Source organism: Euprymna scolopes, chromosome 3 (assembly GCF_053919585.1).
Source record: "Euprymna scolopes isolate OS-2025 chromosome 3, ASM5391958v1, whole genome shotgun sequence".
NCBI lineage: Eukaryota > Metazoa > Mollusca > Cephalopoda > Sepiida > Sepiolidae > Euprymna > Euprymna scolopes.
Genome location: NC_136484.1, coordinates 12030843 through 12052213, shown reverse-complemented (window position 1 = coordinate 12052213; position 21371 = coordinate 12030843). Strand labels below are relative to the sequence as shown.

The 21371-nt window shown below is 30.3% G+C and overlaps 1 protein-coding gene across 3 annotated transcripts in view; it reads left to right on the top strand.

Annotated features, from left to right (window-relative positions):
• The window catches only part of LOC145253156 (beta-1,3-galactosyltransferase 1-like), a 32384-nt gene extending 11246 nt beyond the window's left edge, over positions 1-21138 (top strand). For 2 of the 3 annotated variants that reach the window (XM_080112911.1, XM_080112910.1), the window contains exons 2-3: positions 13819-13874; positions 19769-21138. In XM_080112911.1, the coding sequence (XP_079969037.1) occupies positions 19807-20937 (1131 nt within the window). In that variant the 5' untranslated portion in view covers positions 13819-13874; positions 19769-19806 and the 3' untranslated portion in view covers positions 20938-21138. The remainder of the gene's footprint in view (positions 1-13818; positions 13875-19768) is intronic. The other variant, XM_080112912.1, reaches the window with a different exon arrangement.
• The last annotated feature ends 233 nt before the right edge of the window (positions 21139-21371 follow it).

Sequence of the window (21371 nt, the reverse complement as noted above, 5' to 3'; positions counted from 1 at the left end):
TTTTTATGATAATTTATAATTTTACATTACGGCATGTATATGCATATATGTATATATTTAACTATATGTGTACGCACACACACATGCACACACACATATAAATATATAATTATTTCCACACCCAGACACACATACACACACGCACCTACCCACGCACCTCAAAATGTTACTACTATTTTTAAAATTTACATAGCTTATTTTTATTTGTTTAGATCTTATATATAATGCTTCCAGTATTTTTAAACTTTTAACGTTTGAATTCATATAGATGATTTTTATGTGTCAATCGTATATATATATGTATATATATATATATATATATATATATATATGTGCGTGTGTGTGTGTAATATATATATATATATATATATGTGTATATATATAATTACTTCATTTAATCACATAAATTAATATACGAAAATATAAATTTATGCGTAAACTTTAAGTATTTACTTCAATAGTGCTCAATACGTAGGTAGAGCTAGGAAGTAAATTATAAAATATACATGTCGATTAAGCTACACAAAATATTCCGCTTTTCATTCGCGCTAGGATTCATCAGGCTTATGCGAGAATTTTGTGGTTCTCTCGCGTTTTTATATATGCGCCTTCTATTGAGTTTTTAGTAAGCCAGTCAGCTTTCTAGTTTTCACCGCACCCTTCCTAATCAGCCAAGGAGCAGGCACTTACAGTTCAAATGCCCAGTTGACCTCCGTTTGTCCCGTTCCTTTGTGTGTGCTACTTTTTCCTGATCTATTTTATATCTAGGTCAAATTTTTTTTTGTTTTTATATGCTAGTTTATATATATATATATATATATATATATATATATATATATATATATACTCGTGCTTGTCAAAAATAGAACATTATTTTTTTTTATTACGCTAAATTATTATTGAGGACGATCTGTGAGATGTAATTGGTGCTAAAACATCCCTATCATGCTAAACTAACTGAAATAGTTGTTTTACGACAGATTTTCTTTTAATATCAATTGCAATGTCAGTTGTTTTTAATATTCCGTGTTTCAAAATAATAGACCAAGGAAGGTAAGTAAACCAAAAAAAATTATTGGCATAAATACAATTAAAATTTATCAATATTTAGTAGCAACACCTTTTGTCTTGATAACAGCATCAATTCGCCGGGGCATGGGCTCAACAAGCTTCTCGCAATCCTGTGTAGACACTGAAACCCATTCGTTCTGGATTTCAATCTTCATGGTTGCAAATGTAGTAGCTTTTCTTTGCGGAGGTTCCTATTTATCTGGTCTCACAAGGCTTCAATAACGTTCAAATCTGGAGAGTTCGCTCATCATTCAAGAACAGGGATCGATCGTTATCGGAGCCAGGAAGACGTGGTCTTGGCAGAGTGTGGTGCTGTCAAGTCATGTTTAAAAATGATGTCTGTAGCCTTCCTGTCAAACTGGTTCTCCAACACTGACAGTAAATTAGCATCCAGAATATCTTGGTACACTCTTGCTTTTACAGTTCCTTGGATTAAGCATAAATTACCAATGCCTTTAGCACTCATACAGCCCCACACCATGCAAAACTGCGGGAACTTTACAGACTTCCAAACGTATTCTTGATTATACCGTTCCGTGGTCCTTCGCCAAACGCGTGGCCCTTGGTCGCCGAAGGAGATACAAAATCGATACTCATCTGAAAAGATCACACGCTGCCATTTGTCTGCAGTCCAGGTTTGATGCGCAGTTGCCCATTGCAACCTCTTCAACATCTGCTTCTTGTTAAGGAGCAATTTGGTGGCAGCTATAGGATTTCGGTATCCCAGTTGCCGGAACCTTCGGTAGAAAGTGCTTCTCGAAACGTCGGCATCAGAGGCCTGTTTCCACACTTCAGTGATGTGACTTGTTGATTGGAATCGACTTTTCTTTACTACCTTGTCCAGTGCCCGGTCTTGTCTTTCATTGGTGGTTTTACGTCCGTATTTCCCGTTATTGCTGTTGAAAACACCCTCAGCACCTTTCTGGAGCACTTTGGTCACCACCGATCTTGAACATCCGACGTTGATTCCGATTTCTTTGTGCGTCTTTCCTTCTGCCCACAAATCAAACATACGCTGCTACTCAGGCAAAGATATGTCTTTAGAGCGACCCATACTTATACAGTATTATTAAATTGCTTTCAAAATATTTTTAAACAATATTTGCAAAATATTTTTAGTTTAAGATTACTCAACGACAAAATGTTCTACTAAATTGAAACGTTAATTTTTCTAATGTGTCAATAAAGTACTTATTGTTTGGCATATGCACCTCCTCAGATGATTAAAAATAGTTGCAATTGTTATTTAAATATAAGATATCTCGCCTGTATAATTTAAAAGCTGACAATTATCCCAAACGAAATGAAATATTCTATTTTGACCAGCACGAGTATATATATATATATATATATATATATATATATATATATATATATATATATATATATATATATATATATATATATATACCCATCTCCGAAACAATTTTATCAGGTAGGTCATTTATGAATATCAGGAATAATAAAGGTCCAAGAATAGCCCCCTGAGGTACTCCCGCATTTATATCATAATGTTTAGATGTACGACCCTCGCGGACAATTTGGATTTTTCTCTTATTTAAGAAGGATTTAATTACATTATGTATTGTTCCAGAGATACCATATGATCTAATTTGCCCGAGAAGACCATCGTGCTATACTCCGTCAAAAGCTTTAGATCTATTGAAGGCTACCGCTCTACTCTTCCCTGTTTTATCCAGTGAACGGTATATACGTTCAAAGATTACAGTTAAGATATCTAATGTTGAACGGGCTTGTCTAAATCCATATCGTTTGTCAGTCAGCTGTAAATTGATTAATTGATTAATTAAGGACTCAAATATTTTGGCGAAAATGAGAAGACTAATGAAGTGATAATTTAATGGGTCAATTCTTTCACGAAATTCTTGAAGACTGGTACCACAGAAGTTGTTTTACAGCAGTCGGGACAGAAAGATTCGTTAAGGCATTTATTGTAAAGTGTTGAGAGAATGGAAGCACCCTCAGCGGAGCATTTTTAAATAGCACAGCCGAGATGAGATCGGGTCCACTTGCTTTTGAAGTGTCTAGTTTTTTATGATACTATGTACCTGAGAAGGGGTGATTTTCACATTGTCTTTTGTGGCGGTTGTCCGCAAACGAAATGTTTCGAAAACAATATTTTTTTATAAGAAAGTCATTCAATTTAGGACCTTTTAAAGATATTTAAAAGCAAAAATAATATTTGCAAGAATATTTTCTGGTTTGTTAAAAAATATTTTTGTTTTCATTTTTGATTGATAATGTTTTTCAAATCAATTTCATTCTTGATTGATATGTGTTTCAAATCCATTTTGGGGTGTTTCAAAGATTTACACACGCATAAAGAATATTTTCGGGAGTACGTTCTGTTTTGTTAAAAGTTATTTCTTGTTTTTATTTCCGATTGATGATGTTAATGATTTTTTATTCCAAGCAATTCATGCATTTTCATGTCTTTCAACGATTTAAAAAACAAAAAAAATATTTTAAAGGATAGTTTTTGATTTGCCAAAAAGTATTTATATTCTAAATAAATTCCAAGAAATTGTTTAAAAGGTTTAATAGATTTTTGTTCATAGATATTTTGTAAATGTTTGTGCGCTTACAGCCACACCCCTCACTACAGAGCCTTACATGTAATGCAATTTTTCTTGGACTCCAACTAGTTTCTTATTTTGACAGAGAAATACTTTTCGCGGGTCTACAGTTGTTTGTCTAACATATATTTCTAGTGTTTTAAGTCCCCATATTTTTCATAGTTTCTTTACTTTGTTTTGGTTTTCTCTTCTAGTGTTTATACGAAATTCGTCTGCTCCTTGCAGCACATTTTGACTTGCTGATCGGCGAATTACATCAGATTACAGGCAAATCTGAGCAGTTTACACCATGTTCTGAGCAAAGTAAAATAGACGCTTAGATATGACCGACTCAAATTCCGCACAAGTAAAAGAGAAATAACTCATTATAGAAATAAAGCAAAGTATTTTCTTTTGCATTGATTTCAGACGGGAGTTGTCTGATTTTCTATTTACTTTCTATGTTTCTCGAACCACTAGGACAAATGGTGGGATCCTTCTATCGATCTAGTAGATATCTCACTGCTGATGCAATTCTCTATCTATATAAGAGCCAGGTGCGTCCAGAGATGGAGTACTGTTGCCACATCTGGGTAGCAGTTGCTAGAAAGGACTTATCCTGCCTTGATTGAATTAAAAATAGACTTCGTAGCCTTGAGGGGGATGTCCTTTTCTCTTCCCTGCAACCTCTTTCTCACAGAAGAGATGTTGAGAGTTTGTCTCTGCTTTATCATTATTTTCATGGTAGGTGCTCGACTGAGCTCCAATGAATGTTTCCCCCCTCGCTAGACTTTCACAAGAAACACCCGTCTAGCAGAAAACACTATCAATAATTTCTCCCACTCTTTATCTGTGTCTAAACCTAAACGTAGATTCCATGAACAAAGCTTCTTTCTTGGAACTGCACGCCTGTGGAATTATCTTCCGTTTTCTTGCTTTCCAGCTGACTACAATATGGTTGTATTAAAGTCTAACGTAAACAAGATTTTGATGAACCGTTACATATAAGTTAACACATTTACCGAATTTCCATTATTAACGATTACTATATTGTCCAATTTCTACTGTACACTCTTTAACCTTTAGCCTCGAGTGACCTCTTGACCTTGATACGTGGTGATGCCTATGTAGAAAAACGTTTCCTTCAGCAGTAATTAATCAATGACTTCTTTGCGTCTTTTGTTTATTATTATACATTTTGTGAAGCGAAATGCCAATGCGGATCGAATACAACAAAACGTTATTTGGAATATTTATATGCACACATACTTTATATACACACACATATATATATATATATATATATATATATATATATATATATATATATATATAAATGTAACTCTTGGTTCGTTCGCAATTAAGAGTCTAAAGAACCATTGGATGGATGGCTTCCACGTTTTGGTATAATAGGTTTACTATACCCATGTGTGTTTTTATATATTTCTTTTTAATTATAACATTATACTTAATTTTTCTATAATAAATAGGTGGTTTTCTTTGTACCGATAGGTCATTTTTTATTTATGGAGAATTATTTATTACTGCTTCCCGTCACGTGACCAGTGTTTCCAATTTAGCGGTTTTCCTGCTAGATCTGGAGATTTCGTTTGCAATCTAGCGGGGAATTCTAGAAAATCTGGGGATATTTGGCATCCACACACCTGAAATTTTCGATTAAAAAAATAAAGAAAAGCGCTTGAAAATACTTTAAAACATAAAATAAACTCATTCATGTAAGTAAAAAAAAGTAGCATTTATTGCCTTTGGTAACAATTATTTATTGATTATTTGTTTCGTTTTTCACCTTTTTTCTCGGCTAACCATTCTTTAATCTCGCTATAAAATCGATTTTTCCAAGTAAATTTTAGGTGGGGGGGCATTGCAACCTCCGAAGTTTAGTTTAAAATACGATCTAAGCAACCCCGCTTAATTTAGAAGTATTTAGTCGAAAATGATAAAAAGCGAGAAACAACAGCAAAAAAACAAACTTATACCAATACAGTAGAATTTAATTATCTACAAACCTAAATACTTTTAACATGCTAAAATAAAGTTTTTTTTTTTTTATTTTTCTAATTTCAAAATATGTTGCACTATTACTGTGATGTTTAATTTGCAGTATATTTCAATTTAACTTTGAAAATAAAAAGTTTGAGTTTATGATCTGTTTCATGCAAAAAAAAACCTCTCTGAAAAAACAGGTAAAACTAGCTGATAAAATATGTAAGCCTTCTGGGGAGCTAACCGCTTCAATATAATTTCAGAAACATATAGTAAGAAAACACGGAACATTTTATATATTGAATATACTATATTTATAATATTTTTTATGGTAGGAAGTTAAAATATGGAGTTTTGGGGGGCGTGAATTAGTGATTTAAAAAATTTCAGACGATAAAAGTTAAAATCTAGGGCTTTTCTGGAGATTTCTTTCTCCTGATCTCGTGTTTTTTTTTAAATCTCAGTTGCCAACACTGCATACGATATCACTAAAAGGATATTTTGGTCTCACAACTACAGGCTTAATGTAAACAGAATGTGTTTACAATATCAGAAAATTTTCAATGGGTTTAATCACATGATTATCGATAATGTAACCATGTGATTGAAATTTAATTTAAATTAAGCACACGTGGTCGGCTTCCTATCAAATATTCATCGAAAAATGGTGGGTAAAGACAAAATGAATGCCGACGCTCAAAGTGTATAAACATTTTGACCCCTCCTTTTACTTAAAAATTCACCAAAAATCAGGATATTAACCAATTTTAATGAAAATTTCAGTATTTATCAAATAATCATCGCAGAATATGATGAAGTAATTATTTTACTTGACGCTTAGTGAAAATGTTTTATTTTGTTTAAACAAAAAATACCTTTACTAAAATTATGGTTTTCAGTAGTAAATAAAAAACGCAAGAATTTATTTTTGCTTTTTTATATAAATAAAGCATCGTAATTTGTAACAATAAAAATAATTTTTACAGGAGCATTACGAAAAAATACCCTTAAATCTGTATTAATGAATTCGATATAACTCGAAGAAAAATGAATTTCTAGCATATAAAAGATTCAATTAGATTCCTATTTAGTCACCTAAATTATTTAGGGTGAAATGAGTTTAGGAATTTATAGCAAAACCTAAATATATATTTTTTTTGTTTTGCTTAAAAAATAGCATTAATACAGTAAGTGAGGTAAAATTTGCATAGAATGATCTGCTTTACGGTTGTTGTTAAAATGGAACGGAAATTTTAATTTCCTTCCCTTTTAAATTCGGTACATTTTTACATTACGTCCAACTCATCGTTCACATTCGACACGTCAACTTTTACAGCTTTTCGGGTATGCTAACAAGGTTAGGGGTGTCTATTCCGAAAGCCGTTCTTAACATGGGTAGATTGGAGTGTTTATTCGTTGTAAACATACCCGACAACCTATAAATGTCGACATTTCCAATGTGAATGGTAAGCTGGCTTATGTAAAAAATAACAAAAAGATATACCAAACTGACTTTTTCGTTTAAAAATGCAATTATTGCCCTTTCGCTATTAATTTTTATTTTGTTTTATATTACATAAAGTACAATTGTTGAATGTTACTGTTTTGATTATATTCGTTTTTTTTGGGGGGAACAATTAAAAAATTAAGAAAGATTAAAACGAAGCGAAATTTAAGTTTCCATTCCATTTTTACAACAACCGTAAAACAGTGCATACTCAGCAAGTTTTATCGTAATTTATAAGCATAATGTTGAAACACCAAATCATCATTTTATTTATTTTTTGGCATAATTATTGATGGAAGTATTTTTCTGTTTATTTTCTGAACATCTGTTAAAAAAATATAATTTGTACATTCTCTTGAAAAAAAGAATCAAACTTTTTTCTACTTTCACCTATCTATTTACAGTGTTCATGTAAAGCATTCGTCTGTTCTTTTTATAATAAAAATTCTCTTTTCAAAGCGAAACGTTTACTGTCACATTTCTTTAAAAAAAGTGCAAGTTTTCCTGAAAAAAAACCTTTCACCTAACAATTTTTGGTAAAAAATGAATGTTTTTTTGGGGAAAAAAATAACAACTTTTATTGATTAAAAAACATTGCAAAAAATAATAAAAGTAAATAAACGAACAAAATGCAATTTTTCTTGAGGAATGTGTTCCATTTTAACAAACTGACCCACAGCAACGCGTGGCCGGGTACAGCTAGTATATATATATATATATATATATATATATATATATATATATATATATATATATATATATATATATATATATATATATTTATAATATAAAAAATAGAATATTTGCCCTGGTGTGTTTCCCGGAGGATAAATAGCAAAATACAATTAAGTGACGGTGAATTAGTATTGTTCACGGTTACGAATCTAAAAAAGTATTGACTTAATAGAGAAAAATGCGAAAAAAGGTAAAATAAAAAATATTGTAAAACATGCAATAAAATCAGTTGTTAATTCTGAACGCAGTAGAATTAAACTACTTATTTTCCTGTATACTTTTAACCTTCCGAAACTGTCTTTATAGAATTATCATTTTAAAGATAAACTGTGACGAACTTAAAAAGGCATTTGCCATTGAAGTATTTTATAAGTGAAAATATTTTTAATATATATATTGTGGCATCCCCAGTTAAAAACATCATGTATGTCTAGGCCAGAATAAATTAATTAATTCATAAATTTTAATTTCATTACTAGCGGTGGGTGTCCGGCGTTGCCGGGGTTTTTACATGCGTGTGTTGTTGTGGGGGGGGGGTAAAATGAAGACAAAGCGAAGTAATAACCTTGTTTAAATATTAAAAAAAAAACAATGTGAAAACTAGCAAGAAAAATCCTGAAAAAAACTTTAAAAATGAACGTGATGCAATAGAAACTGTCCGGCGATGACCGGGTGTTTGAAAAGTCCCAAAAAAGTTTGATGAGAGGGGGCTCGAACTCGAATCATTGAGGCGAAAACGCAGAAAAACAAAGAAGACGAAAAAAACGTGATTAATTAAATAAAAAAGTGACTTAGGTCAAATATCAATTCCGCAGTGAACGAATTCTAAATGATTTTTTTTTTGTTTTCTCGAATTCTAAATGCATTTATTTATCTTAAGTTGAATTTAAGTGAAATGCAAGTGAATTCACGACATCGTTGGGTTGTAATAATAAAAAGTAAAGAATTTATTCTTTGTGTAAAACTAAATGTTTAGTTGCAAGTGATAATGAATAAAGGTATATTTATATTGCAAGGTTAAAATCGGAAGTAGGAACTGGTTAGTCTTGCAGGTTGCGTCTTAGACTAACAAAAAAAGCAAAAAGAAATCAATAATAATAATAATAGTAATCGCGTTTTCTTTTTGTGTTTTTTCTTTTTATTTTATTTAGGGTAAAACAGAAAGCATTAATCAGGGAACGAATATTAAAAGGATAGCCTTGTACGATTCCAAACCGGTGTTTTCTCGTACTGTTCCTTGTGAACGCATCCGATGCTGTGTAAATGGGGAGCGGGAAAAGGAGGAATCTAATAGAGAAAAAGGATGTTGCAACTTTCATTGAATGTAACCGGTTTTGGCAGTGGACTGTCATCGGGAAAAATATAGGAATGTACGGTTATCGAGGAACTGTAGATGTAATAGGCCTATAGCACACCTCAGATCCTGTGGTGCAGTTTGCACATTACATTTGCATGTAATGTCTTGATTTTTAATCCTATTAAGGTCAAAGTCACATGAGAAAAATGAGTTCATTTTATATATATAAATAATAATAAAAAAAATGAGTTAATTTTATATATATATATATAATAAATAATATATATATAATATATATAAATATATAATAAATAATAATAATATATATATAAATAATATATATATAATATAATAATAATAATAATAATAATATATATATATATATAATATACATATAAGACAGATAGAAGAGAAGATAGAAAATAGAAGATAGAATAGAAAATAGATAGATAGAAAGATAGATAGAAGAAAGATAGAAGATAGTAGATAGAAGATATAGATAGATAGATAGATAGAAGATAGAAGAAGAAGATAGATAGAAGAAGATAGAAGATATAGAAGATACAAGATAGATAGAATAGAAGAATAGAAATAGAAGAGAAATAGAAGAAGAAGAAGAGATAGAGATAGAGAAGAGAAGAGAAGATTTGTTGCTTATTATTGACCGCCCCAATTACAGACTAACCACCATTTGTGTAAAATAGCAACTGTACAATTTATGCAATACGTGGAATAATAACAATCTGACTATGTTTAGTTGTTGCAATCTTGACATCCCCTTGTTAATGACGAAAAAAAAAAACATGCGAAATGGCTACATAAACGTTTAATATTTATGGAGCAATTCTGGTTTCTGAATTAAATTAAATCAATTTGTCAGTTCCTTGCAGCATCGTTTATAAATATAATCTCCCGACTGTGCAGTATCATATTCCATTATTCTAAAAAATATCGGTACAATAACATATCAGATTCTACATTTTTGGAAACATCTCAAGACTTTAAAAACATTAACAAAAACAGAAATTTAATTAAATTAAATTTTTTTATATCCCCATTTTCATGTTTCTGTTTTTAATAATGTTTTTTTAAAATCCTGAATTGAACTTTGTATCAATCTTTGTACTAGAACGGTACCACGAGTATAGCAGCAATGTGAAAATGGTTAAGCCGAGTGCGCAATGACAGCCAGGTAAGTAAAAAGAAAAAAACATCGATAAAAAGAAGGACCTGTTCATAACTTCGTTAGAAACACATGGATGACATCACAGGCATGCGTGTCGAGAGAAGGATAAATAAACGTCTTTGTAGCAACTTGAATCAGCGAATTATACGTTTTTCCTTACTCTTTGTCTTTGTCTCTTTTGCAACAGAGTTTACAACGTGTTGGGTTCCTACTTGTTAACACACGGGAAAACGTGTGTGCAACGTTACGTCACTCGAAAAGAAAATGGAAATAGTAGGGGTTTTTTCACCGTTAGAGATTAAAAAAATCTTTCCCCTCAACTTCGATATTAGAAACCAACTTTTAAGGATCTATGTACTTAATGTAATTCATTTTGTCTCACAAAATAAAAGTTTCATTTAAAACCTTACCCTTAGGGTAGTAATCATTTGTACTTAGATTAAGCTAGACGATGAAATAACATTTATCATTAAAACCTCCTGAAGCAATAGTAATTAGACCAGAGTTTCCTAAACTTAGGGACACAATGGAATTCCTGAACAGGACAAAGGTTTTTTTTCACGGAGCACCAAGATAATTTCACATTTTTACACTGGCTAATGATAATATGTAAAACCACATTTTGTTTAAGATTTATAAAAAAATATAACATTTTTTGTTAATTTTTAAAATTATTTTTTCATGAACTATATGAAACTCTTTACACCTGTAGTTATGTACCATATTTCTTCCAAGTAAAAAAAGTCAATAATTAGATTTACGCAGTTATTTAATATTTCCATATTAAATTATATCAAAGAACGGGCTTTCAGCGCTCCTCAGCCTCACTCACGGAGGCCCAGGGTCCGTGCAGCCCACTTTGAGAAACTATGTAATAGACCTTGCCCAAATGTATATTCGCCTTCGCTGGATAATATTGGCGATACTTTCGACGGAGAAATCTATTTCTTGATACAACATTACTTTGCCTCGAATACACGCGTTATTTATACCATTAGGCTGGCCACGGCGTCTCATTATAAATGTGTTTTGCCTCACACAATAATAAGTACATTATTTATTTACTTGAATTGCAAAGACGTCGTACAGGTTTGTTATTTAGGACAAATAGCATGCCTCACAACATTATTAAGAATTTATACACCGTCGAAGATTCTGAACAATGCATTTGGGCCATGCAACGCTTGATATTTGATGAATAGCCGACCCTCCACTTCTGATTAAAATGTTGACTCATTTTCTATTCAAAGTATGTCACAACCTTCCTTTCATCTCGAAATCCATGAACCAAGGCGATAATAAACTCGAAATTATTTTCTCTATGTAATTGAACTGACTTTATGTTTCTCTTAACGTTAAATTATATAAATACATGCACAATTTATTTATAAGGTCTATCTTCGTTATCGCGAATATATATATATATATATATATATATATATATGAGCAAAAAGTTAATAAAATATGTTAAAAAACACTTTGAGATGAATTAAAAACATATTTAATCTGAAAAGGAAACACTAGATAAATGGATAGTCCTTAATCCGCGGAGTTTCGAAGAAATACTTTTTTTCTCATCAGAGGGTAGGAATTAGCAAAATGCGGGATCGTATTTTGCATGCAAAAGTATTTGGTGAAACAATAAGTAAGTCAAAGATCTTACTTGAAAACAAAAAAAGTGAACCAGAGGGAATATAGTAAAGAAAAAGATGATTACAAATGAATGGATAGTCTGGTGGAAAATAAAATATCCAGTGATGGTAAAATCCAAATGTAAATCTTCAAGAAAGTTAAAAGACTTTCCATTTGTACAAGTAAAATCCCAGGAAATCCCATATTTGGAAGAAGATGGTCCATAATAATCTTAAATATAATATAATATATATATATATATATATACTCACCCCCCACACACACATACACACACACACACATATATATATATATGTGTTGCTTTTCTAATCTGTTCGAATCATTATCAAACTGTTTAAAAAATGTTAAATACCATTTTTTATGCAATATGATGAACTTCATATTGCTTGTTTCCTGTTACGCATTAACCTGTAAAATTTATTGCATATTTTGCAAACTCTACCCTATGATGAGAAGAATTGCACTCTTCAAAACTCAGTGGAGTTAGGGTTTTCTTGTTGTCGTTGTATTCCTTGTCGAATAATTAAAATTTTGTATATATACCTTACAACTTTATAAAGGCTTTTGAAAATTTGAATAAATTTTCAATTTCAGGATTTTTATTTTATATCCCCTTACTGGATTTATTGAGCTTTCACATCCGGTTTGGATTATTATATAAATATTAATATAATATTTATATTCTTTTTGTGTCTGCACTTTTCTATCTGGAAACCAAATATTGCCCTTTATATATGTATGTATATATATATATATATATATATATATATATATATATATGTGCGTGTGTATGCATATATATATATGCGTGTGTATGTATAGATATATATTCATGCATATATGTATGTGAAAACACACATGCACACAAAGACACATATGTATAGTGTGTGTGTGTGTGTTATAGTAACTATAGCGAGGATAAATAAAATATTTACATTTTAACTTTCGAATCTAAAATTACTTTTATGATTATTAGTATAAACGCTTAATGCAGACAACTACTTGTTCACACAGGTCTGACAATATTAGTTTTCATACGTAGAAATCTTAGGAATATTAACAGACCGAAGAAGAAACGAAACCTATTTTGGAAATCACCATTTTATTGTAGGTGGCTTTTGGCGTGCAAAATTCAAAATGGACAACCTCCTGAGGATACAAAATGATGTTTCTAAGGAAATAACTGTTTTGGTTTGCCGTACAAAACCATACGTTTATTTTATCAGATTCAAGGTCTTAAAAAACTTGGGCTGAATGTAAAAAAGGCTCATTTCTATTTCAGCTGAAAGAAAATAGTTGTTTTTCTCTAGATTCAAATCTAGATTTAAATGTATTTGTCTGAAATATATATATATATATATATATATATATATATATATATATATTGTCATTGTGAATATGTCTTTCAATAAAGAATCATTGTTTCCTTGAAACAGAGCACGTAGTGTTCAAGGATATTTTTTATAGGTTATGTCAGTGCAATTTATGGGAAATACCGTGAACCCGTGCTAGTATATTAAAGAATAATGACAAGATAAAAATAATTTCGATAATTTTCAATTATACTACGTTTATTTACAAAAATAATGTAAAGTACATTGACATAGCCTTCAAACACAACTCCTTCTAGCTTGTTTTTTTCAGAGGGGGTTTGACTTTTTTGTTGAATAGATAATACTATGTTAGAGTTACAAATATTTCCTGCAAGAAAATCATTATTTATATTGTTAAAACCTCTTATTTGATTAAAATAAATGATTTGATATCCTTTTTTGTTGTGTCTTTTCAGGAGTTTGTTGTATCAAAACGTGATATTGTTGCTGGTAATTCTACAAAATGCAATCGGTAATTGTTATATACATATACATAATATTATATCATATTATATTATAAAAATTTCATCATATATCCGTCTTTCTTCTGCGAATATTTGTTCAATCTCTCTCGCAATCTCCTGCCTTATACATTTTGTCTTTTACTTTATCGAGAACTTTTTATTCCTAACTTGTATTTTACTCATATTTCTTTCTTCAAATAATTTCGCTCTTCCAAAGCAGCTCCCGTTCAACCTCACAAATTATCCATCCTGAAGACAGTATTTATCATTCGATTTTGTTTTGCAAAGATGCTTGGCAAAATGACTATTTTGTCTGCTTGAGAAGCTGAAAACCTTCACAATCTCTCTTCAAGCAAAATCCAAACAATTTTCTGATTTGTTAATTACATTTGGCACCAGAAATGGCAAATATCTGTAAATACGATATAACATTCCCTGTGGTAACATACAACTTCATTAATACAGTTTTGGCAGCGTCTACTCTTTTTTCCTATCATTAATCTTAATGCCAGACTTTGAATATATTTTATGTTAATCACGTAAATTTTTAAACTTGAGAAAGCAACTTAACACAATAATGAGTAGGTAAAGAGAATAACATGCTTTTAACAAATATTTCAATTGTATTTGCTTAAAAATAATGCATGTAGTTTTAAATATGTTTATTTACTCCAGACAAGATATCTGTCTGTAAAAAATTAACAGCATAAACCTAAGTATGTGCGGCAAAAAACATACGACACATCTGCAGGTACACGATTTTAATCACAAATTTCACAAAACTCAATAGTATTATATATATATATATATATATATATATATATATATATATATATATATATATACATGTATATATATATGTATATATATATCAATGTATATATATATATATTCAGTAGAAATGGTAATTAATAAAAACTGAAGAAAGTGAGCAATACTGTTGTAGAGCAAATATGCGTTTTATTTTTTATTACCGTGTTTTTCTGTTAAGTTCCATTATTGTTTCAGCTACCCGGCCGTTTTTTTGGGATGTTTGTAGCTTCCTCAGACTTTTACAGAAAAAAAAACCCAAAATACTTTTATGTAAACTCTGAGGAAGCTACAGACGGCAAAAAAAAAAAGAAACGGCCGGGTAGCTGAAACAATAATGTAACTTAACAGAAAGATACGGTAATAAAAATAAAACGCAAAACGTATATATATATATATATATATATATATATATATATATATATATATATATATATATATATATATATATATATATAGTCAGTAGAGTTTAGTTTCCTAGAAGTACATCCAATGAAACAACATGTGTCTACCAAAGAGTGCTCAATGAGTGAACAGAGCAGGTATATTAGCTTAAAACCCGTACACTTGACCGGTTTGTGGGATTTGTTATCTAGTTGCCCTAATAATATGTATAAATCATTAGTTATTAATAGATCCTGTCGTAATTACATAAATTATAAAAAAGTAAATCACAACTTTAAGACATGTGTGAATAACATTATATCCAGGTATATTCTCTTTTCATTGTAATAATAATTGAGGTTTAGCCATTTCTGATGTACTTGAGTAACGTCGAGACCTGGCCCTTTTTAGGTATACATAAAGTGATGTAGTATTATACTAATTAAGATGCACACAAGACTTTCTTTCGTCTATTGTAAATTCTCTGAAGAATCCCGACCGGGAAATGCTGACGAGGCTGCCAAAGTAATTGGTGAAAGACACATTGCCCTTTCTTTGCGCGCCAGTTTACTCTTTTTTACAAGAAAGTCATTACTTATCCATGTCGGAAGGCCACTCAAGGATAAAGGTTAATGAATATAAGGTAGTGGTGTAGTAATCATTAATGATGTAAGTCTGATGCAATTTTATTATTTAAAGGGATTGTTCAGCAAGAACTTGTTTACATTAGACTTGAAGGCTACCATACTGTTTCTGTTATCAAATATTTTATAAAGAAACATCCCATTCTCAATTTTTATATCTAAATCCAGAAATGTAACCTGTTGTCCTCTGTTAACAATTCAATTATAAATCTTTTGAATATATAAGATGTTTATTTTTTCGAATTCATCATTATCGTTTATACATATAAGATCATCTATACATCTACACCTATGAAACTGATATAGCTTTACTCAAACGTTTAGTAATACTTTGAAGCTAGATAAACCTAGCGCTAATTGGAATATTGTGCATTTTAGGTATCCAATACATACATGGAAGATTTTGTTTTTTCCTCTTACTTTAATCCTATTTTTTTCACTAATAATGCTATTATTCAGAATAATACTATCTAGATTAATATGACTTACTTTATAGGTATCTGAAACTGTACATATAATTCCTACTTCTAACAGTAAACGTTGTATATAATATTTTTGACATACAACACCGATATTGTTTTCCACTTTATCAATAGGAATTATTACAAACTTATCTTGAAGTCTTTTAAATTCTCTAAGTATTTCTGAATTTGTAAGAAGAGGATAACTTTATTAAGGACGTTTAATTTTTTTATACGCTCAACCTATTTATTTACGCATTCAAGTATATTATTTTTCCATGCATCAAACGTAGATTGTAATGATTTATATATATATATATATATATATATATATATATATATATATATATATATATATATATTGCGATAGACATAATAAAATGCTCTAATGTTTTAGTTACTTCTTTAACGCTTTTAATGTAATTTAGGCATTTAGCTTCTCTATAATTGGGACCTTTTCTAAGGAGCTTTCTTAATTTAGAAGTTTTTACTATCTTCAGATTTTCTGTAATTACATGTTTTATCTCATCATTACATAAAGGAGAGGAATTACATTCACATTCTGGAATATTTATAATATTATCATTTATATTTATATGTTCTACTGCCTTTTTATAATTGAAAACCTTATTACGTATGGTTGGCCATAGTTTATATATGACTATTGGTTTTTGATCTTTTGTCTGTATCTCATTTGATAGTAATTATTTTTAGTTCGTTATTTAATATTTTAGGTAAATTTATATCATCAAAACCTTTATTTTCATACAAACCTACACAGGCATTTCTAGGTTTATTTGTATACCTTCCACAGGTGGATTATATGATTTAGTGCCGATTATATCCAAAATATATTCATACCATCGAATGAAATAGTCTCTCCTACATTTCGTATCCGATTGCAATAATATTTTCGGTGTTATTTCCTTCAAAACCTTCTGTTTAATTTGATGAACCAGTTTCCTAATATCATTGAAAGATTCAGAAATTTGGTTACTTATAATATTTTTAGTTTATTTTTAGTTAGGCTTCGTGGCTTAGTGGGGGATGCTCTTTTCTTTTCCCTGCAACCTCCCTCCCACAGAAGAGACGTTGCGAGCCTGTCTATATTTTTACTTCTTTGGCAAGAGTTCGTCTGAGCTCCAATCTATGGTCCCCCCTCGCCAATCGTTCATTTCTTCTTTCTTACTGAAACCACTGTCAAAATTTTTGGCCACTCTTTATCTGTGCCAAAACCAAAACGTAGATTCCATGAACAAAGTTTCTTTCTTAGAAGTGCACGCCTGTAAAACTCTGTTCCGTTTGCCTGCTTCCCACCTGACTAGAATGTGGATGTCTTCTAGTCCAACATAAACAAATTCCTGATGAACCGCTCCTAAAGTAAGACACTTTATCGAATCTCCAATACTAACGATTACTACGATACTACCCCATTGATTACTGTACACGCAACAACACTTATCCCCGAGTGGATTCCGGGCCTTGATAAGTGGTGACTACCTTGTAAAAAAATTTTTACTAAAGAATTCCTCGCATGAAATAGCAGATTCTCTATTATTTCTATTAACATATGTTCTATCTCTAATACCGTAGCGAGGCAAAGCTGGATATACTCGACCTACATTTTCGGAATATTGGAGGTTATTTTTTGTTACTTTAATATTCAAACCATATGGTTAAATTACTCGCATTTTTAATTATGTCGATTTCTTTATCCTGACACATCTTTAGGATATCTTTATCTACATCACCTAAACTATTATATCCATTATATTTACATTTTTCAATAATTTTTACAGAAAAAGACGAATGACTACAGATTTCTGTTTAATAACATGAACACATCCCTTAGTACCAGTTCTATGCAAATTCATACGTTTATTTAGAGACATTACAGTTACTCCTACGTATTGTAGATTACAATTTCTACAGGACAACAGGTAGACTAAATTTTATGACTTACATGACAACGAATATTTTTTTAGTCACATTTGATTTATATTCTTTAGGTGTTATATTATTAGATTATTACAAGTTTTACATAATGAAGCTCCACAGAGAACAACATTAAAATTATTTTCGGCCGGACAAGTCCCATTTGCCACTTCGAAAAAAGGAGTTCCTACTTCTATATTACTAATGACAACAGCTTGACCCTGTCGGGATTTATCCGACCTCCTTGGGGGGTAAGTAACTAAATAAACTGTATAAACATTTTGACCCTTCCCTTTACATAAAAACTCACCAATAATCAGAAAATAAACTAATTCTAATAAAATTTTCAGTATTTATCAAATAATGATCGCTTAATATGATGAATGGATTATGTTTATGTAAATCTTAGTCGAAATGTATTATTTTGATTAAACAAAAAATACCTTTACTAAAGTTATGGTTTTCAGTAGTAAATAAAAAACGCAATAATTTATTGTTGCTTTTTTATATAAAGAAAGCAACGTAATTTGTAAAAAAAAAATAATTTTTACAGGAATATTACGAAAAAAGGCCTGAAGTCCGTATTAATGAATTCGATATAACTCGAAAAAAAAATTATTTCTCGAACTACCGATATTTCCATTGAATTAAGCATTGTTTATTTAATATTTTCACACAAAAAATTATAATAGCATATATATATATATATATATATATATATATATATATATATATTTGAATTTTAAATTATCAATCCCATTACTGAATATATATATATATATATATATATATATATATATATATATATTACACATACTCGTATGCATGCGTGAATATATATATGTACATATATGTGCATGTAAATCTATGTCTGTGTATGTGTATATAATTATTAATTTAAAAGCCTACACATGTACACACACATTCACACGCACACACACACATATATACATATATATATATATATATATATATATATATATATATATATATATGCATATATATATTTAACTATATACGCATGTATATATGTATACATAGCAGCGTGTAACATATTCTTTGTATTTTCATTTTCATTTTGGTTTTGTTTGTCGTTTTATTTTTATGTATATTTCTTTTCTATTTTAATTTTATTCTCTTAATAGTTTATCTACTTATCTATTGTTTCATATATATATATATATATATATATATATATATATATATGAATATATATATATATATGTATATAAATATATATATCTTTGTGTGTGTTTCTGTATTAATATATATATATATATATATATATATATAAGAACAAGTAGTTAATAAAACATGTTAAAACACTTTGAAAAAGAGTTAAAACATATTTAATTTTAAAAAGGAAGCAAAAAATGAGTGTATATATAAATATATATATATATATATATACATAATATGCATATATTGTATACATATATTTATGTACAGGCAGAACTTGATTTATTTCTAGCATATTTCCATTTTCTATATTTTAGCATTACTCGCTACCTTTCTAAAAAATGCCTCCTCAATCGATTCTTTTCAGAGCTTTTCATGTCATCAAACCAACGCTGCTGACTTTGAATAAGGTTGTTTGCACATACTTTCTCAGATATTGTTTTTCTGAATAAAAATATACTGAAATATACACGTTTTTTTATCAAACAGGAACCGATGAAACGCCTTACTTTCTGCAGAGGAAGAAGATGCTGGAGGAAATGAAAATAACACTACACCCACAACCAAAGGACTCCAAAATAGAGAAATATTATTACAGCCACAACCGAACAAGCAGACATAATTATAATATAACAATCAACGAACCAGATTTATGCAGTAAACACAATCAAGTTTTCCTTCTTATTTTGATTCGAACGCATTATGCCCATTTTAAATGGAGAGAGATCGAACGGGAATTGCTAAATCACAAGAGCTCAATGCCCCATCGGAAAGGTATAATAGTCAAGTATTTGTTTATTTTCGGAAAAAGTAATGATCAACGCATTGAGAGTTTGGTTAGAGATGAAAGTAAACGCCATAGGGACATCCTTCAGGAAAACTTTACCGAATCATATTTCAATATAATAAAAAAGGTTATCACAGCTTGGAAATGGACAGTAAATTTTTGTCCAAATGCTGAATATGTTATGATCATCAATGATGAACTACTACTAGACGTTGATAAAATTGTCGAATTTCTTTTACAAGATTATTCAGTGGGTAACTACGACGATCATTTTGCTCTTTGCTTCCCACGTATTAGAGAAATACCACAATTTTTAAAGTTAGCGCGGTACCGGGCTATGCCTCGTGAATCTCTATATAAAGGAAACATTTTTCCTCTTTATTGTCTTGGTTGGGGTTATGCAGCTCACGTGACGGTAATCAATAAACTTTACAAGGCATCGTTTACAAACCCTCCATTTATGCCTACCGATGTTTTTATTGGGGTTTTAACAGAAAAACTGAGACTCAGAGTCCTCAACCACACGGAAAGATATGTCATATATAACGTTGCAAATTATTTTGCTGATCCGTTATACTTGACACGAAAGGGCATGATAGCTGTAACGGATCATGCGAGCAAGAACCGCGAGTTAAAAGTTATGAAAAGTGTTCTCAAAAGTATGCGTCGACATTGGAAAAAGATAGGTAATTCCACATCTTTGCTCTCCCACTCAAGCGTCTCTGATCCTAATCGTAATATTTATTATGATTTCTATCTAGCTATTACTTTTTTAACCTTTTGTTATATTTCTATTTTTACTATTATGATCTGCACTCGAAAAATAAAACCGTTTTGTTTCAGATGTTTAATCAGCAAACGAAACTCATGAACTTCGCAGATGAAATCTATAACGAATCCCATTATAAAGTGTTTTTTTTTGTTGAAGGATGGTTTCTTATATAATTGAATACAATTCCGAGTAGTCTATTATGTGTCTATTTAAAATATATAAAATTAAGCATTAACACTACTTACTCCTGTATATATCCTCAAAATCCTCTCATTTTTATATATAAATAACTTCCTGAAACTTTTGTGTTCCTTGTTTCTTATTTTCTATTTAATTATCTACTGTATTTCTTTAATATCCTTGTGCTAACATGTATGCCTCTAATTACGTACTGAAATTAGCTTTAACAACATAAACCCTAAACGTGATAGCACTATCAAACGATTAGATGCACCAAATCGGCTCCTAAAGCTGTTTATAGACACACTAGCATTTCAGCCCGGCGTAGCCCGGGTTTTTGGAGGTGTATGTTC